Source organism: Diceros bicornis, chromosome 18, assembly GCF_020826845.1.
Source record: "Diceros bicornis minor isolate mBicDic1 chromosome 18, mDicBic1.mat.cur, whole genome shotgun sequence".
Classification (NCBI taxonomy): domain Eukaryota; kingdom Metazoa; phylum Chordata; class Mammalia; order Perissodactyla; family Rhinocerotidae; genus Diceros; species Diceros bicornis.
Genome location: NC_080757.1, coordinates 13597037 through 13622563, shown reverse-complemented (window position 1 = coordinate 13622563; position 25527 = coordinate 13597037). Strand labels below are relative to the sequence as shown.

The following is a 25527-nucleotide window of genomic DNA, read 5'->3' as shown; positions in this document are numbered from 1 at the left end:
TAGTTTCCCTAAACTCATGTTTGATGAAGTCATTCTAACCTCGGCTATGAAATCAGAGCATTCCAGGAGAAAAGTCCTCTTTTCAGATATATGAAACTTTTACCACTTTTATAATGACAAACATCCACGGTCTTGCCATTCTAATGTCATAACACATGGTATAATCTCGGGGAGCACTGACTCACATTTCTAGAGCACTTTACAAAACACACTTACAGACAAACGCTAAGAGTGAAAATTCCATTCTCCTCCTTTCTACTGCCAAATGACACTGCATCAAGATATTCAACTATGTTTCACGAGGACAGATGTTTTGTTACAACTGGCAGACACTTCATTCTCACTGAACTCTAGGATCCCCAGAGTGCCATTCACTATTTGGATAGCCTATTAATAGTAACTGACATGATTCACACAACTGAAGAACATGTAATCTTACTTAAAAATCAGATTCTCAGTTCATATCTTCTCTTTGAAAAGTAGCAAGACAGACTAACTTTCCTCTGAAGGGATTTTGTTGTTGTTGTTAATACATGTTTTTAACTGTAGAGTACAAAAAGGATAGAGATGCACAAAAATAAACCTGATTTTCTTTTTTTTTTTTGTGAGGAAGATCAGCCCTGAGCTAACGTCTGCCAATCCTTCTCTTTTGCTGAGGAAGACTGGCCCTGGGCTAACATCCTGCCGATCTTCCTCCACTTTATGTGGGACTCCGCCACAGCATGGCCTGACACACGGTGGGTCGGTGCACACCCGGCATCCGAACCTGGGCCGCCAGCAGCGGAGCCCATGCACTTAACCGCTACGCCACAGGGCCGGCCCCAGTAAACCTGATTTTTAAAGTACGAAATCAAGCATATTTAAGCATCCTACAAATTCCTGCCTAGTTTTGCTATCAATCCCATGTGCATGAACACGAGAGACGTGGAAAAATTACAGAAAAGCTAACCACAAAAAGTTAACAGTGGTTGAATTACAGATGACAGTTTTATTTTTTTTATTAATGTTTTAATAGTTTATAACATTGTGAAATTTTGGGTTGTACATTTTTGTTTGTCCATCACCATATATATGTCTCCCTTCACCCCTTGTGCCCACTCCCTACCCCCATGGCCCCTGGTAACCACAATACAGTTTTCTCTGTCCATGGGTTGGTTTATATTCCACATATGAGTGAGATCATACAGTGTTTGTCTTTCTCTTTCTGGCTTATTTCACGTAACATAATACCCTCCAGGCCCATTCATGTTGTTGCAAATGGGGCGATATTGTCTTTTTTTAGGGCTGAGTAGTATTCCATTGTATATATATACCATATCTTCTTGATCCAATCATCAGTCGAGGGACACCTGGGTTGCTTCCACTTCTTGGCTGTGGTGAATAATGCTGCAATGAACATAGGGGTACATAAGCCTCTTTGGATTGTTGATTTCAGTTTCATTGGATAGATCCCCAGTAATGGGATAGCTGACTCATAGGGTATTTCTATTTTTAATTCTTTGAGGAATCTCCATACCGTTTTCCATAGAGGCTGCACCAGTCTGCATTCCCACCAGCTGTGTATGAGGGTTCCTGTTTCTCCACATCCTCTCCAACATTTGTTCTTTTTTGTCTTGGTGATTATAGCCATTCTAACGGGCGTGAGGTGGTATCTTAGTGTTGTTTTGATTTGCATTTCCCTGATGATTAGTGATGTTGAACATCTTCTCATGTGCCTATTGGCCATCTGTATATCTTCTTTGGAGAAGTGTCTGTTCATTTCCTCTGCCCATTTTTTGACCGGGTTGTTTGTTGTTTACTTGTGTGAGTTCTTTATATATTATGGAGATTAACCCCTTGTCAGATATATGTTTTGCAAATATTTTCTCCCAGCTGGTGGGTTGTCTGTTCATTTTGATTCTGGTTTCATTTGTCTTGTAGAAGCTCTTTAATCTGATAAAGTCCCACTTGCTTATTTTTTCTTTAGTTTCCCTAGTCTGGGTAGGCATTAGATGACAGTTTTTTTCTTTATATCATTCTGTATTTTCCAAATACCATATCCTGAACATGTATTTTATTTTTTTTTATAATAATTTTTATTTATTTATTTTATTCCCCCAAAGCTCCAGTAGATAGTTGAATATCATAGTTGCACAGCCTTCTAGTTGCTTTATGTGGGACGCGGCCTCAGCATGGCCAGAGAAGCGGTGCGTCGGTGCGCGCCAGGGATCTGAAACTGGGCCTCCGGCAGCGGAGCACACGCACTTAACCGCTAAGCCACGGGGCTGGCCCTGAACATGTATTTTATAATCAGGAAAAAATTATATTAATTGTCAATTTTTAGCATACACTATTGATTCTTTTTTTTTTTTTAAAGAGTATTTTCCTGATAATACTTACCAAAAAACTTCCTTTTCATTAAACTGGGATAGCATTCCCAATCCGAGATCCCTACATTACAAAAATGAGCAACACTTGCTTCATATTTAACTGCACACATTTGCATCAGAGCCCTTTCACTTACTATCTCAAATGTGTCATTTCTCCTGCAGGCAGCAGTGGGCACTCTGCAACCTTCTAAAAGCCAACATTTGACTCCACTCCTGCATCTCTTCCATCCCAGCTCTTAACAAAGCCGCAACAGATAACAACTTAATGCCCACATCCAACAATACAAAATTGAGCATCTGGCAATGTTGATAGTTATGAAGCCTAATCAGTCAATAAACAACAAACATTTTAATTAAGGAATCCATTATACAGATTACAATTATCTAAACTACTCCAATCCCAGGGCATTTTTATCAAACAATTTAATTTATAGCAAGTTTGACAAGGTCAATGGGAGAAAGCTCAGGAAATCTGGGGGGGAAAAAAGATATAAATCACACTCTAATTAAAATTATTCTCATTTCACTCTCAGCTGGTTCAAAAACTCACCCAAACAAACAAAAGAGTTTATTGCAAGGCCTTGACAGTGAAGTTAGCTCTGTTAACCTAACAATGTATGTGCCTACAAATTGTAGACCTGTTTGATTGTTTCTTAGTTATTGGCTTTAGGTATTAAAATGTGTCAAGCCCACATCAGTCACAGGTAGTCAGGAGAAACCTGTGCCCTGACTCACGTGTGCGTGGTGGGCCATCCCCTGGGAAACCTCAGCCCCACAGTGAAAACACAGCAGGCGGCTCTAAGCAGCCAGGTCTCTCTCAGCTCTCTGAGGGCAACACAACAACAGGCAGAGTGCCTCTTGATGGCTGAAACTACTCCTTCACACACCCAGGAGAATACAAAGATCACTAAATGATGTAAAAAAACACTCATCAACCAAGCTGACCTCCAAGGGCCACATCTCCAACAGAAACAAAAGGGTTTTTTGCCTGACACCATTTGGTGAACGTTTTGTTTTCTGCTATTCTAAAAGGCCAACTTGGGAGAGCAACTGAGAAAATGCAATATAAAACACATAGCAGGCTATCTCCTTGGGAACCTAAAAACCAGTAACAAATGAAGTGAGATCTCAGAAACACCGCCTATGAAACTTATTGAGCCATACTCTCATGTATTAATTTAGGCATTAACGTGTATGTATTAATTTAGGCATTTCTAACAAAGAGACTATGACCAAGGACTTCATCCAAGCAGATACATCAAAAAGCAGAATAAAATGTCAAAGGAAAACGTATAGCACGGAAAGTTGAGAGTTTGGACACAGGATTATATTATTTCATATTCAGTTTATCAGTTCACACAATTATGAAATCTCAAGTAATAAACCAGTAAAGAAAAGAAAATACCTAAAAGCTTTGGCAAAATTTAGCTCATAAGATAAAACAAAACAAGGGAGATAAAATTCTCTCCCCACTATCGCCTTGAAAAGAACACCTTACAAAAGTTATTTACATGAGCAGAAGCAGCTGTTTCCCCAGAGCCTGGCATAATTAAAGCTCAGCCACCACCATCTGAGGTGCTTGAATACATCTGCTGTGACTTGCCTCTCCCCAAGGAGCTGGAGCTGGAACCGATTAGCCAGTTTCATCAACTCCGTCAGGAACACATCATCTTCCTTGAACTCCAACTCATCTGTATAGATCCAGCGAAGCATTGTCATTGTCACCTCAGGGTTAGCATCTGGTTAAAGAAAGAAAGAAGAGAAGCTGAAAACAAAGCACCAATGACACACTTAGGCCTTCTTTGAGGCCCCTAAAAACTGAAGCTAATAAAGTAAATTCTGACACACTCAACTCAAAGAAATATCACACAGCCATTAAAAAATGATGGTTTAGCATTCTGGGCAGCATCTAACTCCAGAAATGTGTTAAAGTTTTACAAGGGGTGGTAGGTGGGGGAAATGAACCTAATAAAGATGTAAGTCAAACAAACCGTGGGAAAATATTTTAAACATATGACAAAGAATTTACATTCTAATAAAAAGATCTTACAAATAAAAATGAAAAGATGGGTACCCAATAGAAAAATGAGCAATGGATATAAATAGGTAATTCACAAAGATAAATAAAATGGCCCATAAATCATACCAATAACTAAATACAAATTTAAACTAGAATACATTTTTTTGTCTCTCAAAAGTGCATAACTTTTTCCACAGCAATTATACATGCAGATTATTATCCTAAGAAAATAACTGAGTAGGGGGCTGGCCCCGTGGCTTAGCAGTTAAGTGCATGCACTCCACTACCGGTGGCCCGGGTTCGGATCCCGGGCGTGCACCGCTCATCCGGCCATGCTGAGGCAGCGTCCTACATACGGCAACTAGAAGGATGTGCAACTATGACATACAACTATCTACTGGGGCTTTGGGGAGAAAAAGGGGAAAAAAGGAAGGAGGACTGGCAACAGATGTTAGCTCAGGGCCGGTCTTCCTCAACAAAAAGAGGAGGATTGGCGTGGATGTTAGCTCAGGGCTGATCTTCCTCATGAAAAAAAAAAAAAAGAAAAAGAAAATAACTGAGTAAATATAGAGAAACATATGTACTAAGTCAACACAGTATTATTTTTAACAATGAAAAACTGGAACAAAAATCTTAAGAGAAAAACAAAGGAGAATTAAATAAATTATAATATATACACACATTAGAAAACTTTGCATCAATTAAAATTATTTAGATCTATATTCAACATAAAAAGATATTCATTATATAGCAGATAAAAAAAGGCTAAAACCACATTATTAAATCTCATTTTTTATTAGCTATATTTGTGTGTGAATGTGTATATACATACATACATACTCACACATACAGTTTTGTGTCTGCCTCCCACACAAGTACTAACCAGGTCCAATGCTACTTAGGTTCCACAAGATCAGACAAGATTGAGGACATTCAAGGTGGTATGGCCATAGATAGACTGACTGTTCGTCTAACTATCTATTGAGATATTGGAAGGATATACACTAAAATATCAACCCTGATAGAATTCATAACTAGTTTTTCTTTTAGCTTATTTTTTTTCCTGATTTTGATTTAACGAGCATGCATCACTTGTGTAATTTTTAAGTTAAAATAAAGACTCTATAGCAACCTGGGGAAATGCTTGGTATGAAAATCTTAGCATAAAATATCTAAACTATGATTTCAACTGGAGTCAACTCTTGATTAATCAGAATAAGGACAGTGATATTCAGAGGATCACTGAAAATCACTGTCTACAACCAATGGTTCTCAAAGTGTGGTCCTGGGCTAGTGGAATCAGCACCATCTGGGAACTTGTTAGAAATCCTTATTCTTAGGCCCACCCCAGATCTACTGAATCAGAAACTCTGGGGATGAGGCCCAGCATTTGTGTTTTAACAAGTCTTCCACGTGATTTTGATGCTTGCTAAGGTTTAAGAAACTATACTCAATTCGTGATGATCTAGAGAAGGTGCAATGTGGAGCAGGAACGTCTTAGTAACTTAGTAATTACGCAACAACTGATTAGCTCTTATTAACCCCTTCTCTTACAATTATAGTGGGGAGGAGAGGGTTGGAGGGAGTAATGTCAAGTGAGTGTAACTGAAGGCCCCTGATTTACTTGCAACCATATCAGTTCACAATCATCCCCTAAAACAGCCAGATATTAAAAGAAAAAAAAAAAAGGCATAATGTAAAAAACAGTGAAAGAAAATACACCAAAACGCTAATGGTGATTATGTTAAGGTTTATTTTTTCTTTTCTCTCTTATCTGTTAATGTAGTAATAGCACTTTTTAAACATTTTAAGAAAAACATTTTAAAATCAGATGAAAACCTAAATCAATTTATTTAAACAATCTACTTGAAGAAATACTTCAACTAAGCTGTTTAAAGTATACAGAGTAGATCTTGGAAGCAGGGTGAATTTCTAAGCTAGATTTGTAAATTGGGTTTAATACCTCAGTAGCCTTTTAATGAAAAGAAAAAATACCTAGGCCACGTGATTTCTCCAGAGTCACCCAAAATGACAAAACTGTGTACACTACTCTTCTTATACAGCCATATCTTGGAAAGATAGCTTATTCCTAACAATGACAGCATCCGCAACACCACCACCCTCACTTCTTTGTGGTAGTTTCTCTAATTCTGTTTCAAAATTTGGCTAGTTTTCTTTAACAACTCTCCCTCAACTGTCCAAACCAATAAACTTGACCCGTATAATTGATAAACCAAAATCTAAATAATTTTCTTAAAAACCACCATCAGCATGGATTTCCTGTGAGCCCCCAAAATTGCAAACAAAATAAGGTTCAAGTGATCTCCAAGCTTTCTCACTTCTGTCTTGACTCTTCTGTTAATCTCCAAAATATACTGACAATAAATCCATTTTGAGACTCAGACTAAGCAGCCAGCGGTATAAGGTGGGCAGAGAACACTAAACGAGAAGCAAGGTGTGTGCGCTTCCAACTGTGTACTTTTAGGCAAAGCATGCAGTCTGTATGCTTCCATTCTACTTAAATCAGTGGCTGTAAAAGTCAGATGACCCCACAAACCAGGAGTTACCTTTAAAAAGAGTAGACTCTGATAAGTGAAACCAGTTGGCCTCCATGACCTGCACGGTGTATCTGCTGCTAGAGGCAGTCACCCCCTCAGCAGGCCCAGCACACAAGCTGGTAAAAATCTGTGACTGCGAGGATGAAAGGAAAAATAACACCCAAACTTCCGACTTCACTGTAGTCTGTAGTCCAGGATACATACCGTCACACTTCGAAGAACCTGAGATTTTCTATGTGGTCTAGTTTTTTTGGTTTTGATTTGGTTTTAAATAAATGTTTTACGAGACATTTGAAAAGAATGAGAATAAACTTATCATCATATGCAATTAACCATTAAATGAAGCACACTGAGGAAATTAATTTTTTAACGTAAATCCTCCATTTAATCCGTCAAAAGCTGAGAAAACTGTTTTGAATCTCCTACTAGGACTCTGGTTTAATTAAATTGTCTTTAAGTTTCCAACTATTTTTTCTTCATCTACTTCACATAAAAGTTTTGATTCATAAAATTAAAAAATCGTGATAAACTGCATCTTTCATCAGTAAAAACATCATCTTTAGTCAGTTTAAGGATGCACCCTTAAATATAACTTCTTGGAAATAAAAATAAACCCCAAACCATCCTCTAAATAAGCCCTGTGTCAAAAAGGAATAAAAGGATAGAGGTTCTAGTTCTGTTATGGCAGTGCAGCAATCATCTTATTTAACTGATTATAGCTAAAAACTCTAGAGAGAGTACAAAAAACCAAATACCTGAGGATTCTGAAAAGTAAACAAAAGCAGCTAAATTGCAGAGAGAGGCAAAATTTGAAGAAGCAGCTGCACGGGATGAGTTTCCCGATTTTCTTTTTCTCTCTATGGCTTTGCCCTGAGAGTAGAACCCAGTCAAGGAGCAACACTGCTGCAGTGACCATGGAGAGGCCTAAAACCCCATCCTCCTGGCCAGATGAACCACTAAAAAGAGCCCCAGGGGGAGCTGAAGAGTGAGGGGAGAATCCCACAGTAAAGAGAGCTAGAGAAGGAATTCTAATTCTGGCATGAACACACACAGGCCTCAGGGTCACCCCTGAGCTACTCATGCATGGAACCGTCCCAACCCAGCCTTAAGAACTGAGGTGATATTTGAACCAGGACCCAACAAAGGTGAAACAGAACTGGCTTGCAGTCAGAACCTAAGGAGATTCAACATTTTCCAGAGGATTACACAGGACCCAGAGTCTACACAACATAATCAGAAAGTCCAGGATTCAATCCAAAATCATTTGATATAGGAAAAAATGAGGAAAATATGACCATTTCTCAAGGGAAAAGACAATCAACATATTCTAACTGCAAGATGACTCAGATATTGGATTTATCAAAGACTTGAAATCATCTAGTATAACTATGCTCCAGAAGGTAAAGAAAAACATGCTTGAAATTAAAAAAAATTTTCAGCATATAAACTATAAAAAAGAAAAAATGAAAATTATAGAAATGAAAAATACTAAAAACTCACTCAATGGGCTCAACAGCAGAACAAAAATGGCAGTGGAAAAGGTTAGTAAAATTGAAGACAGATCAATAGAAATTATCCTATCTGCAGAACAGAGAAAAAAGACTGGGAGAAGAAAAAAAAAAAGAGCCTCAAGGAGACCTGTAGGATAGCAACAAAAGGTCTAGTATATGTGTCATTGGAGTCTCAGAAGGAGAGAAGAGATCAAGGAAGAAAATTATTTGAAGAAATGATGGTAAAGAACTTTTCTAATTTAGTGACAGACATGAGTTTTTAGATTCAAGATCAGGGAACCCCAAACAGGAAGAAAATCATGTCTAGACACATCATAATCAAACTGCTACAAACTAAACATAAAGAACAAGTCTTGATCACCTCACATCCAGTAGAATGGCCACTATCAAAACAAACGAACAGAAAATAACAAATGTTGGTGAGGATGTAGAGAAACTGGAACCCTTGTGCACTGCTGGCAGAAATGCAAAATGGTGCATGCTGTGGAAAACAGTATGGCAGTTCCTCAAAAAATTAAAAATAGAATTACTATATGATCCAGCAATTCCATTTCTGGGTATAGATCCAAAAGAATTCAAAGCAGGATATCAAAGAGATCTTTGTACCCTCATGTTCATAGCAGTATTATTCACAATAGCCAAGACATGGAAGCAACCAAAATGTCCGTCAGTGGATGAATGAATAAACAAAATGTGGTACATACATACAATGGAATATTATTAAGCCTTAAAAAGGAAGGAAATTCTGAAACATACCACAACATGGATGAACCTTGAGAATATTATGTTAAATAAGCCAGTCACAAAAAGACAAATACTGTATAATTCCACTTACATGAGGTAATTAAAGCCATCAAATTCATAGAAACAGAAAGTAGAATGGTAGTTGCCAGGGGCTAGGGAGAAATGAGAAGTTGTTGTTCAATGGGTATAGAGTTTCAGTTTTGCAAAATGAAAAAGTTCTGGAGATTGGTTGCACAACAATGCAAATATACTTAAAAATACTGAACAGAACATTTAATGTTTAAGATGGTAAGTTTTATGTTACAGGTATTTTACCACAATTCAAAAAAAAAAAGAAAGAAAAAGTCTTGAAAGCAACTATTACATACAGGGAAAGATTCCAATCTTTCTTATTAGAAACCACAGAGGCCAGAACACGGTGGAACAACATCTTGCAACAAAAAAGCTGTGAACTCAGGTTTCCATATCCTGGGAAAATATCCTTTAGAAATGAAGGCAAAATAAAGACATTCTCAGATGATGGAAGAAAATTTGTCACTAGCAGATGTAGTCTATAAGAAATGCTAAAGGAAGTTCTTCAGGCTGAAGGGAAATGATACCAGAGGGAAATCTGGATCTTGAAGAATGAAGGAAGAACAGAAATGAAAATATCTGAGTAAATATAAATGACTTTTTGTTCTCTTAAGTTTGCTAAAGTATGTATGACCGTTAAGAGCAAAATCTAAAGCACTGGTGAGGGCCGGCCCTGTGGCTTAGCAGTTAAGTGCGCGTGCTCCGCTACTGGCGGCCCAGGTTCAGATCCGGGGCACGCACCGACGCACCGCTTCCCCAGCCATGCTGGGGCCGCGTCCCACATACAGCAGCTAGAAGGATGTGCAACTGTGACATACAGCTATCTACTGGGGCTTTGGGGAAAAAAAGGAGGAGGATTGGCAATAGATGTTAGCTCAGAGCCAGTCTTCCTCAGCAAAAAGAGGAGGATTAGCACAGACGTTAGCTCAGGGCTGATCTTCCTCACCAAAAAATTAAAAAAAAAAAAAAAGAAAAAAAAAAAGCACTGGTGAGATTTTCAATGTGTGCACATGTAATACATATGACAACGAGAACATCCAGGTCAGTGGTGGAGGAGGGGACCTATATAGTTGCAAGGTTTTTACAAGATATAGTACAAATAGACTACAGACTATACATAGATTACAAAAATACTCTAAAAGGTTAGGGGTTTATATATATATTAGGGGTATAATATATATATAACAATCCCTAGAGCACTGGTTCTCACAACCAGGGCCAATTTTGCCTCCCAAGGGACATCTGGCAATGTCTGGAAATGTTTTTCACTGTCAAAACTAGGGGAGTGCTATTGGCATCTAGTGGGTACAGGCCAGGGATACTGCTAAATATTCTACAATGCCCAGAACAGCTCCCACAACAAAGAATTATCTAGCCCAAAATATCAATAGTGCTGAGGCTGAGGAACTTTGCCCTAGATCAACCACTAAACAATAATACAAAGATATATAGTCAAAAAGTCAACAGATTAAAATGGTAGCCTTTGACACAAAAATAATCACATTAAATATTAATGGTCTAAACACTCCAGTTAAAAAGAAGAGATAAAAAAGCAAGACCTCACTATATGCTGCCTACAAGTGACATACTTTAAACATAAAGACACAGATAAGTTCAAAGTACACAAACAGAAAAAGATATACCATGCAAATAGTAAGCCTAAGAAGGCTGGAGTGACTACTTAATATCAGATAAAACAGACTTCAAGACAAAGAGTATTACCAGACATAACATTATCATTTCAAAATGATAAAAGCCACAATTCATCAAGAATTCATAACAATTATAATTGTATATGTGTATAATGACAACAGCCCAAAAGATATGAAGCAAAATTTGACAGAATTAAAGGAAGAACTTGTCAATTCCGAAATTATAGGAGATGTTAACACCCACCTTTAAGGAATTGATAGAACTAGACATAAAAGAAAAAGTAAATATACAGAAGTCTGAACAAAATTATCAAACACCTTGATCTGACATTTAAAGAACATGACATCCAGCAACTGCAGAATACACTTTCAAGTACATGTACATTCACCAAGACAGATTATATGCTAAGCCATAAAACAAGTCTCAACAAATTTAAAAGGATCAAAATTATATATGAAGTGTGTTCTCTGACAATAACAGAATTAAATTAGAAATCAGTAACAATAAAGCATCTAGGAAAAGCCCAAATATCTGGAAATTAAGAAACATAAATAATTCATGGCTCAAAAAAGAAATCATGAGGAAAATTAGGACATATCCTAAACTAAATGACAATTAAAATACAACATAGCAAAATTCGCAGGATGCAGCTAGAGAAGCTTAGAGCTTTAAGTCCTTATATTAGAAAAGATCTAAAATAAATTATCTAAGATTCCACTCTAAGAAACTAGGAAGAAAAAGAGTAAAGTAAATCCAAAGTAAGAAGAAGAAAGGAAAAGGCAGAAATCAATAATATAGAAAACAGACAATAGAGAAAATTAACAAAGCCAAAAGTTAATTCTTAGAAAAGATCAATAAAATTGATAAACTTTTAATCAGACTGATCAGGAAAAAAAGAGAGAACAGCAATGACCAATACCAGGAATCAAAAAGGAGTTACTGACACAGACATTAAAAGAATAATATGAGAAAACTACAAACAACTTTACACCAGCAAATTCAACAACTTAGATGAAATGGACAAATTCCTGAAAAATACAACCTGCCAAAACTGACACAAGAAAAAAATCTGAACATCTCTATATCTATTACAGAAATTTAAGTTATCAAAAACCTTCCTCAAAAGGAAACTCCAGAGTCAGATGATTTCAGTAATGAATTCTATCAAGCATTCAAGAAAGAAACAGTAACACCAATCTTACAAAACTTTTTCAGAAAACAGAAAATGAAGGATCACTGCCAAACTTATTTTATGAGGCCTATATAAGCCTAATAGCAAAATTTGACAAAGACGTTCCAAAAAGGAAAATTACATACCAAAATCCCTCATGATTAGTGATATAAAAATCCTTAACAAAATATGAGCAAACAGGATCCAACAACATATAGAAAAAGGATAATATATAATGACAACACAGGGTTTATCCCAGGAATGCAAGATTAGTTTAACATTTGAAAAATCAATGTAATTCACTATATTAACAGCATAAACAAGAAAAACTATATAATCATTTCAATAGATACAAAAGAAAGTGTTTGACAAAATTCAAAACCAATTCATATAACATCTCAAAAAACTAGGAAAACTCAAACTGATAAAGTACATCTACAAAAAACATTTACATATAACGATTAAAGATCTCATTGTTTCCCTGAGATCAGGAATAAGGCAAGAATGCTCACTCTCAGACAAGCAACTTGTAATGAGATTATATACAGAACTCTTAAAATTCAAAACTGAGAAGACAACTGTTTTCAAAAGGGCAAAATACGTGAACAGACACTTCACAAAAGATATAGAAATGATCAGTAACACCTGAAACAATGTTCAAAAATTATTCATCATCAGAGGAATGCAAAATAAAACCATCATGTACTCCACATCCATTAGAATGGCTAAAATTATAAACAAAAAATAACTTGACCATACCAAGTGTTAATGAGGATGTGGAGCCACTGGAACTCTTATACACACCACTCAGGGGAATATAAAATGGAATATCTAGGGGCTGCCCAGTGGCACAGCGGTTAAGTTCGTGCGCTCTGCTGTGGCGGCCTGGGGTTCACAGGTTCGGATCCCGGGCGCACATCAACGCATCGCTTGTTAAGCCATGCTGTGGCGGCGTCCCATATAAAATAGAGGAAGATGGGCACGGATGTTAGCCCAGGGCCAGTCTTCCTCAAGAAAAAAGGGGAGGATTAGCATCAGATGTTAGCTCAGGGCTAGTCCCCCTCACACACAAAAAATAAATAAATAAATAAAATAAAATAAAATGGAGTATCTATTTTAGAAAACAGTTTCGTAATTTCTTAACATTAGATAGTCACTTCTATATATTTACCCAAGAGAAACAAAAACGTACACTACACAAAGATATATACAATTGAGTACAGTAATTTTATTTGTAATAGCCAAAAACTGGAAAGAACACAAACGTCCACCATTAGGTAAATGAAAAAACAAATTGTGGTAAATTGATACATGGAATACTAGTTAGCAATAATAAGGAACGAACAATTGAAACCACGACAACATGCTGAGATTTTAGACGATAATTGAAACCACGACAACATGCTGAGATTTTAGACGAATCTCAAAATCTTTATGCTGAGTGAATGAAGCCAAACAAAAGAGACTGTATGCTCTATGATTCCATTTCTATAAAAGTCTAGAAAATGCAAACTAATCTACAATGAATGAAAGCAGATTAGTGGCTGCCTGGGGATGTGGAGAGAAAAAGAGATGGATTAAAAAGAGACATGAAGAAAACTTACTGAGATGAAAATGTTTGTTATTCCTTGTGGTAATTGTTTCACAGTTATGTCAAAACTAATCAAACTGCACACTTTTGCTGTGGGCAGTTTATTTCACTTCCTTTATATCTCAATAAAGTTGGAAGAGAAAGAAACCAAAGTGAGAGGCAGCACAGCATTGTGGTTAATGGCATGGATTCTGCAGCCAAACTGACTGGGTCCAAACCCCAGCTTGGACACAAACTACTGTGTGACCTTGGGTGAGTTATTTAATATTGCTGTGCTTCAGGTTCCTCATCTATAAAATGGAAATAAACAATAGTACTTCCCTCAAAGTGTTGTTCTAAAGACAAAGGAGTTCATACATATAAAGCATTCAGAACACTACTACCACACAGTAATTGCTATACAAAAATTTGGTATCATTATTAAAACAGACTGTTTTATTTTTATTTATTTATTTATTTTTGGTGAGAAGATCAGCCCTGTGCTCACATCTGCCAATCCTCCCCTTTTTTTTTTGCTGACGAAGACTGGCCCTGGGCTAACATCCGTGCCCATCTTCCTCCACTTTATATGGGACGCCACCACAGCATGGCCTGCCAAGCAGTGCATCGGTGCGCACCCGGGATCTGAACCGGCGAACCCCGGGCCGCCGCAGCGGAGTGAGTGCACTTAACCGCTTGTGCCACCAGGCCAGCCCCTAAAATGGACTATTTTAAACCAACACACAAACTTAGCATAACCAAAGACTAGAGAGAAAAACACAAAGTAACACTAGGATTGAGTAAGGGTTGATATAACCAAAGATAAAACAGATTTTCTGAAGCTCTAAGAGAATCTCTGGGAGGGGGTCTCAGCTGTTAGCAGGAAGCCAGAAGGCTGTTTTGTCCTCATGACAAAGCAGCTAACTTCTCCCAAAGTGAGCAATCCAAAAGACAGGGCAAGGAAGAAGTCACAATGCCTTAAAACCTTCTATGAACCTGTCTCTGAAGTGACATGCTGTCACTTCTACCACAATCTATTCATTAGAGCTCAGTCAGCTATACTGAAGAGGAGGGGAATTAGGACCCACTTTTGAAGGGAGGAATATCGAATAATTTACGGACATATTTTAAAACGACCACGAATAGCATCAAAAGGAATTTAGCATGATCTAATATTAAAACTGAACAACCCTGAGCTAGCAGTTCACATGGAATCCAGCAAATGTCTAGCACTGCGGTACTTTTCCTGAAAACTTAAAATGTCATGCAGATCCCCTGTGAGTTTGCTGTAGCACCTTAGTGTGCCTCAGCACAGCGTTTGGGAACCTATGCTCTTTCCACTGCACAGTGCAACCTCTCAGGTGGTGCTTTAGTGCACAGCTTTCCTAACCAGACTGAAAAGGAGGGGAGGAGGATGGTTTCTGTTTTTTGAAATGGCTTGACAGGACCCAGGACACATTCCAGGAACGCTGAATGAATGACTCACCATAAACTCTTAGGCCAGAATAGTAAGATCTTCACTGGAGAAAGCATGTAAGAAAAGCTAGCTTCAACACAGCCATTCTAGGGGCCGGCCCGGTGGCGCAAGCGGTTAAGTGCGCACGCTCCAATGCGGCAGCCCGGGGTTCGCCGGTTCGGATTCTGGGTGCGCACTGACGCACCACTTGTTAAGCCATGCTGTGGCGGCATCCCATATAAGGTAGAGGAAGTTGGGCACAGATGTTAGCCCAGGGCCAGTCTTCCTCAGCAAAAAAGAGGAGGATTAGCATTGGATGTTAGCTCAGGGCTGGTCCTCCTCACAGGAATAAAAAAACAAAACAGCCATTCTAAGGCATTGGAACCTCTCCTAGTGTTAGCTGCTTTGCTCAAGTGCTATAGAGAGGCTATAAACAAATCATTTTGCCTGAAGCAAACTGTTTTACTTCACAAAGAAGTCACTACAGTGCTCTCCTCTTGGCCTCAAGATTTGTTATATCGTGTGGAGCTAATAGGTTATATTCTTTCTCTTCCCAGCTGATCAATCAGTATCCTTATAAACTTATATCTTTATACTTAAAATAATCAGTAAGACATAAAAAGCAAATTTTTGTCTTTTTTACCTCTATATTTTGAAATAATTTCAGACTTAGAGAAAAGTTGTAGACAGTTCCCATAAGCCCTTTACCCATATTCCCCTAATATCAACATCTTACATAACCATAGTACCATTATCAAAACCATGTAATTAGAACCGATACAATACTATTAACCAATTACAGACCTTTACAAATTTTGCCAATTTTCCCAATAATGTCCTTTTAATGGTCCAGAATCCAATTGAGGATTCCACATTGCATTTAGCTGTCATGTCTCTTTAGCCTTCTCCAATCTTTCACAGTTCCTAAGTCTTATCTTGTCTTTCATGACCTTAACATATATGAGTAACACTGGCCAGTTATTTTGTGGAATGTTCCTCAATCTGAGTTTGTCTGATGCTTTTGCATAGTTAGACTGAGGTTATGCATTTATGGTAAGAACCCTACAGAAGTGATTGTGCCTTTGTCAGTACATCAAATCATGCACAAAGCATTTTACTTGTTTGAACAAGGTGCGTCTTAAGAAAACTTTCATATACTCAAATATGTTTTAAATACTTGGTATATAATTACTATCGTATTTTCACCAACATGTGCTAAATTCTCATAATAATTAACATAATTAAAGTCGTGCTTGCTTTCAATTTTAAGAAATACCAATTATACAAGAATTTCAAAAGAAAATGTGGAGCTTAGAAAGTCAACCTCTCCAAGAACGTTAAGTTCCACGCAAATAGGAATTTATTTATTTATTTATTTTTCCACCAAAGCCCCCGTAGATAGTTGTATGTCATAGCTGCACATCCTTCTAGCTGCTGTATGTGGGACGTGGCCTCAGCATGGCGGGAGAAGCGGTGCGTCTGTGCGCGCCCGGGATCCGAACCCGGGCCGCCAGCAGCAGAGCGCGCGCACTTAACCGCTAAGCCACCGGGCCGGCCCCGCCCGCAGATAGGAATTTAATTTTGTTCACTGCTATATCCCTAGCATCTTGAAAAGTGCCTGCCACTCAAAATTTGTAATATAAATGGAATAATTTTGAAGAAACAAAACACCAATAAATTCATAAAATGATTTTATCAAGTCCATTAGTGTGGAAAAAGTTCAACCACTTAGGGGCCAGCCCCGTGGCTTAGCAGTTAGGTGCGCACACTCTGCTGCTGGCGGCCCAGGTTCGGATCCCGGGCGTGCACCAACGCATCGCTTCTCCAGCCATGCTGAGGCCACGTCCCACATACAGCAACTAGAAGGATATGCAACTATGACATACAACTATCTACTGGGGCTTTGGGGGAAAGAAAAGGAGAATTGGCAATAGATGTTAGCTCAGAGCCAGTCTTCCTCAGGAAAAAAAAAAAAACTCAACCACTTAAACATAGCTTTTACACTATTTATATACTTGTTTACAAGAGCCCACTTCCAATCTCCCTCAAACTGCTGGCCAGCCATGCAGTGTCAGTGCTTCCAGGTATCACATAATCCACAAGCCTCTTAGGCAGTTTCAGCTGCTGCAACCCCAGATTTAGGCAATCACACCTATGCCCACCCAGGCAATGCAGCAGGACTGCTGGGCAAAACATACAACTAAACACGAACAGGTCCACATATGCCACCACCTCCTTGGAACCCCCCCATGACACAATTCAAAGACGAACTTAAATAGAAAAGCAAAGATGCCATAGGCTCTACCATCAGCTACCTTGGTAGGTGCCTGATCTACCAAAGCCACAAAAACGTTTGCTCTGCAGCAGATCACTCCTGAAAGCGAACCTCACGGCAGGGCTCAAACCACACTTATTTACAACAGGAGGGGAGTCCAGGGACAAGTAAAGGCATTAACATTACACTTTCCTAAACTCTAGAAAATCTCCTGATTCACAGTGATGCAATCTTGTGGACAGTCACTGACAAAGCAGCTCTTAAATGTTATGATGTACTAAAAGATCAAAAGCAAAATTTTAAAATCAATGTTTAAACTAGGCTTTTTATACCTTAATGCGATAATTCTTTGTTCTTAAGTAATTTTGCTTGTTCCGGGGAACATTCATATTGCATTTTCCCCACTCTTATTCATTTTGGTTGCGTTCAATATTTCACAACTACACATAAAACTATGATGAACATATAAGCTGTCTGAATTACCTATAGCAGAATCCATCTGACAGAAGTCAGATGAGGTAAAAAAAAAGTAAGACTACAGGCCTGCCCTGTAGCCTACTGGTTAAGTTTGGCGCTCTGCTTTGGTGGCCTGGGTTTGGTTCCCAGGCACAGACCTACAACACTCGTCAGGGACCATGCTGTGGCGGCGACCCACATGCAAAATAGAGGAGGACTGGCACAGATGTTAGCTCAGGGAGAATCTCCCTCAGCCAAAAAAAAACCAAAAAAACAACCAGGTAAGACTATTTCATTGCTCGGCTGCCTAACTGCTTTCTAAAACTGTCTTATCCATTTATAACGTGCCCAGCAATGTGCAAGGGTACCAATTTCATTAGCCTCACAACTACTAGGATCATCTATTTTTGATAATGTAGATATCAAAAGATGGTGACTTATTCTAAACTTTTTTCTAACAAAGTTGAATATTTTCCATATTTTATTATCTCTTTTAATCTTTGTAAAATGTCTGTTCATGTAATCATGTTCATGTAATCAAGATCCTATCACGCATTCTGTTAAGAACACTTTGTGATCTAATGGGTTGTAAAAGTTATCCACGGTTCTGTCGTATATGGAGTCAACGATACATGGTTGCAAAAGATTATACTTTTAAAAAAGAAAAGCTCTGCTCAGAGATTTCAATCATGTAGACCGGTGCCCTTCCAGTAAACACTGTTTCCCAAGCAGATGTTTTAGCTATAGGCATGAATGCATATGTCTGTGTGTATGCATGTATGTATATTTGTGTGTTTACAACTCTGAATTACGGACCTCAGGTTAAACCCTAGAAATGATCATAAAGAGACACAGTTCACTCACAGTGGAGAAGCATTAGACGTCTACTCCCCTAAATCCTTGAGATAAATGCCTACTTAACCTTTGCAACACTGCTCAGGTATTAGCCACCTCTGACATCTTATCAGCCCAGGTTAGTCTCTTCCGTACCTTAGACATAAAGTGGTTATATTACTATACATAGCCCTGGCCTGAAATGATTTGTTATTAGCCCATTTCCTCAGAGTATGAGCTCTGCATGGCAAGGACTGTGTTATAATTATCTCAGTGTTCCTAGCACTGCACATGAAAAACAGTACCTTCTGATTTGACAAACCCTTTGAACAAAGACATAATTCAGCAGAATTTTCACACAGCTGATCACTTCTGCAAGTAACTCATATCTTAATGCCTGGGTAGTCTCCTTACCATACTTTATAAGAGCAGAATTAAATTTAAAATTTGCTTTTTTTGAGGAAGATCAGCCCTGAGCTAACATCTGCCAATCCTCCTCTTTTTGCTGAGGAAGACTGGCCCTGGGCTAACATCCATGCCCATCTTCCTCTACTTTATATGGGACGCTACCACAGCATGGCTTGACAAGCGGTGCATCGGTGTGCGCCCAGGATCCGAACCCCGGGCCGCCGCAGTGGAGTGTGTGCACTTAACCGCTACACCACCAGGCCGGCCCCTGCTTTTTTTTTTTTAATGGCAATTAGGCAAGTACTCAATGAAAATGCAATTTTGAAGTCAACTTTTGAAAATGATGTTTTTAAGTCTACTTACCACATTTACCTAAATTCTACACAACATAATGTGGCATAAAACAATTAAGTAAAAACACTAAACGGCTCAATGCACGTATTCAAATTCTGAAGACTGATGCTCATCCTTTGATGCTAAAAAAAGAATATTCTTGGGGGCCAGTCCCCTGGCATAGTGGTTCAGTTCAGTGTGCTCTGCTTCTGGCAGCCCAGGTTCACAGGTTCAGATCCTGGGCATGGACCTACATTACTTGTCAGCCATGCTGAGGCAGAGACCCACATACAAAACAGAGGAAGACTGGCACAGATGTTAGCTCAGGGCTAATTTTCCTTGAGCAAAAAGAGGAAGATTAGCAATGGACATTAGCTCAGGACGAATCTCCCTCACCCAAAAAAAAAAAAGGAAGAAAGAATATTCTTATTCTTTGGAGTAACTGTTACTTCCCCCCCGCCCAAAGCCCCAGTAGATAGTTGTATGTCATAGCTGCACAGCCTTCTAGCTGCTGTATGTGGGACGCGGCCTCAGCATGGCCAGAGAAGCAGTGCGTCGGTGCGCGCCCGGGATCTGAACCCGGGCCGCCAGCAGCGGAGCGCGCGCACTTAACCGCTAAGCCACGGGGCTGGCCCATGGAGTAACTGTTACTTCTGAATTCAGTTCCTGTAGGCCAGAAGTACTTTGGCAGCTTTGATTAAATTTTAAGCAACTGAACAGCAGGACTTTTTATTGGAGTGGAAGAAAAATTATTTTCTACACATGCTCCCATATTTATAACATACTATTAGATGAAGAGTTTTTGGACAGATATTTATATTTTATAAACTATAAGAATATTGTAGATATTCAAATATTTATGATTTATTAGCCAAGCATTAAACAGAAGTATCCACGAAGTACAACCTACTGATTCACTATTTAATTAGTTAATGGTCACCATCAATTGATAAGAATTTTCTTAAGTATTCTATGTTCATTAAACCACAAATATTTCAAAATGACACACCATAAACTTCTGCCAAGAGTTCTTGTGCTGGCAGTTTTGAGTCCCCAACCGACTAGTCAGAGGCTCACCTGACAGGTCCAGCTCCTCGGTAGAAGACAAATTGGCCAGACTCCAGCTGTCACTGCGGGCTGCCAGGACAAACTTGTGAGCATTGATGTGCCTGCCTCCAACCTTTATCTTCAGATCACTGATGGAAAAAAATATCCACAGGTATGAAAAGAAAAATGTCATCATAACTAGATATAGCTAGAATTCTAATACATCTATGGGTATTGACAGATCAACGTGCATCTGCAAAAGAAAGGAAAATTACACCAAAATTATTTCTCTATGCTAGCACTGAATTCTGATGGGTCATGTTTATAATATGTTGCTACGCATGTTTTCCATTTCTAACTTCTAGCTTTTGTTCACATGGGATGTTCTTCTTTCTAAGACATCCCATAATGGGATTCTTACGGTGGTGAACCTCCAAGTTAAATAGGATGATTAATATGCATATAAAAAGTTGAAGAGGTTTTATGCAGAATAAATCAAGATAAACTAAGAGGGAGAGAGCGAGAAGCTTAAAGATTGTGATGACAGCTCTGAGACTACAGTGCTCCTGTGCTCCATACCATATTAATGCTTAACAAGGTTAAACAGAAAAAGTATGAACAAATTAGCTTTGACAAAGCAGTCAAGAGTATGAAACCAAATACCTAGATTCTTGTTCTCACCAGAAACATTCAGACCTATTACTGGCCATTTTTTACTCAATCATTTATAAAGAAATGGGATGGGAGAAATCTTATTTTCAAACATGTTTCCATATTTATGACATTTTATGAAAAGAGCTTTCCAAATAGTTATTTATGTTTAACTCTGAAATGTCAAATGCTAAGGAAGAAAGCATCTGGGCAGTTAAACAAAAACCTAAGGATGACCCACTGGGCTGACACAAGCATGTATGTGCCACATGGCTATGTTGGCAGCAATCCAAAATCATTAATTATCATCATCCTGCTTGTATTTATATGTTTTCTTTATTTGCATACTTCCCTTTAAAATAATTTGTTAGGTTGGAAAGCATTTAGAAATTAAATACACACACAAAAAAACAGAGAAAAAAAATTATTACACGAATTAACTCACCCACTTAAAAGGAGACCCAAACAGAATATTGTTTCTATATAATGCTTGATGCAGACACATTTTACACCACAAAAGCACTGTCTAGAACATACTTTATAATTACATAAGCATTTCAACAATTATAGTTCTATTAAAGACCAAGTTGCAACTAATTATGTTAAACCAGAAGAGTAATAGGGTATTTATTATTTCAAATTATTACAAACTACTGTTAACACAGTAGAACATTATTAATCAATAAATAAAGAAGAAATAAAATTGATATGCTATTTAAAACAGAACATAAAACTCTGTCTCAAATTATATTCTATGATAAAAGTTAGAAAAATTCAATGAAAACAGGAAGCTGGCTATTTACAAAGCACAAATAATTTGTAAACTCTAAATTTATTTATAAAGTATTAAATTCTAATAACTTAAATGAATATTCACTGTTTACTGTTTCAGCCACAAGTCTGACTTTTAGCCACAAAATTATAAAAATGAATATTTATACAAAATTCTTACTATTCATAGATGTTGGATCAAAATTTTTTCTCTTTTGTAGTCTAACATACCAAAGGGAAATAAAGATAAGGATTTCATGAATAATTTTTTTTTTTTTTGTGAGGAAGATCAGCCCTGAGCTAACATCCATGCTAATCCTCCTCTTTTTGCTGAGGAAGACTGGCTCTGAGCTAACATCCACTGCCAATCCCCCTCCTTTTCCCCCTCAAAGCCCCAGTACATAGTTGTATGTCATAGTTGCACATCCTTCTAGTTGCTGTATGTGGGACACGGCCTCAGCATGGCTGGAGAAGCGGTGCGTCGGTGCGCGCCCGGGATCCGAACCCAAGCCGCCAGCAGCAGAGCGCGCGCACTTAACCACTAAGCCACGGGGCCAGCCCCTCATGAATAATTTCTAATAATAATTTTTAAAAACACAATTCAAGGGGCTGGCCCCACGGCGTAGTGGTTAAGTTTGGCGCGCTCCACTTCGGCAGCCCGGTTCGCGGGTTCAGATCCTGGGCACAGACATACACTACTCGTCAGCCATGCTGTGGCAGCGAGCCACATACAAAATGGAGGAAGACTGGCACCAATGTTAGCTCAGGGCAAATCTTCCTCAGCAAAAAAAAAAACAAAAAAAAAATACAATTCAAAAATGGAAAATTGGAGAAATCAATTCTATGAAGACTATTTAAAAACAATTAGGAGGCTAGTCATTGTTTTAAAACTTCATCCTAGTCAATTAAAGAGCATTTCCATTTAAAATGTAGATACTAGGATGTTGTTACTGGAGAAGAAGCATAAATAAAGAGCTTCTTCCTAGAGTTTCTCAATTACTTTAAGAGGAAAAATTATAAGCTTGGTTGCTGAAAGAATGAATGCAGTAAATAACTACATATAACCATCATTTTTAACTATATTATGGGACAAAAGCCTTCTCCCAAACTTAAGTAAAAATAAAAGAAATATACCAATTTCTTCAACATTTCTTATTCTAAAAATTTTAACACCAATTCTTCAGTTACTCCAGTTACTGAGATACACATAAAAATACTATTTAAATTCTTTAACAAAATGCATGTTTATAGAACAAGGGTACCCCCCCTTATCTTGGTAAAAGAGCATCTGCTTTAGAAACTGAGTTTCCAATTTCAGTTACTCCATCTCAAAATCTCAGTCCTTTCTGAAGGTTCCCCACCTGATATTCAATTGTACATAACAAAGGTATTTAACCTTCTTTAGATAAAGGACAGGTTTCAGAAGCTGAATAGAGACCCACTGGAACCATGAGATCATACTACAGCTGAGTAGGTAAAAAGTGGCCAGAAAAGGAAACTGCCCAGTCTGACTCCCAGCTAGTCTCCTAGAAGGACTACAGTATAATGAATGCAATCAATTGATAAGTAATTGAGAAAGTAAATGATGGGAGTTCTAATGTGGAAGAGCCTTGGAGAGGAGGAGAGATTTTCTTAACAGAAATATGTCAGGCTTCCCCCAGCAAGTGGAAAGAAAGTTTTCACTTGTCCACAGAAAAAAAAAAAAGGAAGGAAAAAAAAAAAAGACAATGAACTATATTTACAAGTAGATACATCCATTCAATTTAAACGGTTGTCTTTACTCAGAGTATATACTTCCTATTTTTGGGGTATTAAATTTTTCTTTCTTTTAGAAATGATTAAGATGGTAGATGGCAATTTGAAGTTTGTCTATATTAAATGTCATAATCGGGGCCGGCCCGGTGGCGCAAGTGGTTAAGTGTGTGCGCTCCGCTGCGGCGGCCCAGGGTTCGCCAGTTCGGATCCCAGGCGCCCACCGATGCACTCGTTGGCAAGCCATGCTGTGGCTGCGTCCCATATAAAGTGGAGGAAGATGGGCACGGATGTTAGCCCAGGGCCAGTCTTCCTCAGCAAAAAAAGAGGAGGATTGGCAGATGTTAGCTCAGGGCTGATCTCCTCACAAAATAAATAAATAAATAAATAATAAATGTCATAATCTTTTTTGTAATTTTACTAAGTCTTACCTAGTCCAATCATCCATCTCTCTAGTAGCCAAACCCTTCCTTCTATGCATATTCATGTCCATGTTTCTTTTCTATATCCACTGCCATCGTCCCAATTCAGTCCTTCATCATTCTGGTCTGGACTATTCGCAACATCACAGATGCTCTCCTTCTCTCTTCTCTTTATAATTTTGCCTATATAATGTTAGGAGGTTAATCTTCCTAAAACACCACTTCGATTACAACAGTCCTACAACTCAAAAACACTCTGTTCAACACTGCCTAGAGGACCAAGTCCCAGTTCCTCACCTTGGCATCCCAATACAATCCACCCTATCTTTCCACCTCTCCCAGTGCTCCCCTACAGAATGTACCCTAAAATGGCCCCCTCACTATCCTCTAAATCCTCTACACATTCCCATGTTTGAGCCTATTCTCAGCCACTAGCCATATTAGTAATAGCACTGTCTTTATCTATTAAACTCTACCCAGCCTTTAACATTTACCTCGAAACTCAATAATAATAGCTAACAACTGAGTACTTACCATATGCCAATCCCTGTTCCAAGTACTTAAAACACATATTTATTAATTTAATCCTCACAACAACCCTAAGGTAAGTAATAGTAAGATTATCCCCATTTTACAGATTAGGAACCTGAGGCACGTCATATAACTGCAGGTCTCATAGCCCATAAGTGGCCAGCTGAGCTTCTAACACAGGCTGCGTGGCTCTAGAGTCCACCCTCAACCGTCATGTGATACTGCCCACTAGTTCCAAGACTCCTTCTTTGACTATCCTGAGAGAAAGTGACCTCTCGCCTCTGAATCCCTGGACATGTAAGCTAATTCCCATCTGCATTAGTGATCCTATAACCATGACTCCTACACTCTCTGCTGAAGATAAGCAGGAAACAAAAAAGACAAAATCTTGCCTCAAGGAGCTTACCTTCTAGAGATTAAAGGCTTGCTAATATCCTGATTAGAGAGAAATAACTTGGGAAGAAAGTCAGTAAGACAGGAGAAGTTGCAATGTGGCCTGGGAATAAGGAAAAGGGCTTGCTTCCCCAAACTGGCCCTGTACCCAGGAGCTCACCTGTACTGCTCCTGCTCATAGAGGTCAGCCACGATCATCAGCAGGCGGCTGATGAAGGACTCACTGCTGCTTTCCTTGTTTGTTTGTGCAGCCAAAAGAGTGCATCTCTTCTCTGTCTCTGCCAGTTTCTTCTGTAGCTTGACATACTCTTGTCGGAGAAGCATCAAGTGCTTCTCCAACTTGGCCACTTCCTCTGCAAGAGAAACAAAGGCTCAAATTTACCATGGCAGGTGTAAAGCAGACAGCATTCACGAATGCCTCATCCTACCAAAATGGATGGCTACCAAAACAACCAATCACATGATGTTTCCACTATTTCTTAGTGATACTCCTTCAGGACCAAGAATGGCTTTGTTTCAGGGTGCCACTG

At 38.5% G+C, this 25527-nt stretch overlaps 1 protein-coding gene across 1 annotated transcript in view; it reads right to left on the bottom strand.

The window, feature by feature from the left end:
• ANKFY1 (ankyrin repeat and FYVE domain containing 1) overlaps positions 1-25527 on the bottom strand; it is an 88839-nt gene that overhangs the window by 43274 nt on the left and 20038 nt on the right. Inside the window, exons 2-4 of the mRNA XM_058560030.1 lie at positions 25158-25350; positions 20508-20626; positions 3973-4108 (exon numbers count right to left, since the gene is read on the bottom strand). Coding sequence (XP_058416013.1) covers positions 3973-4108; positions 20508-20626; positions 25158-25350 — 448 coding nt within the window. The remainder of the gene's footprint in view (positions 1-3972; positions 4109-20507; positions 20627-25157; positions 25351-25527) is intronic.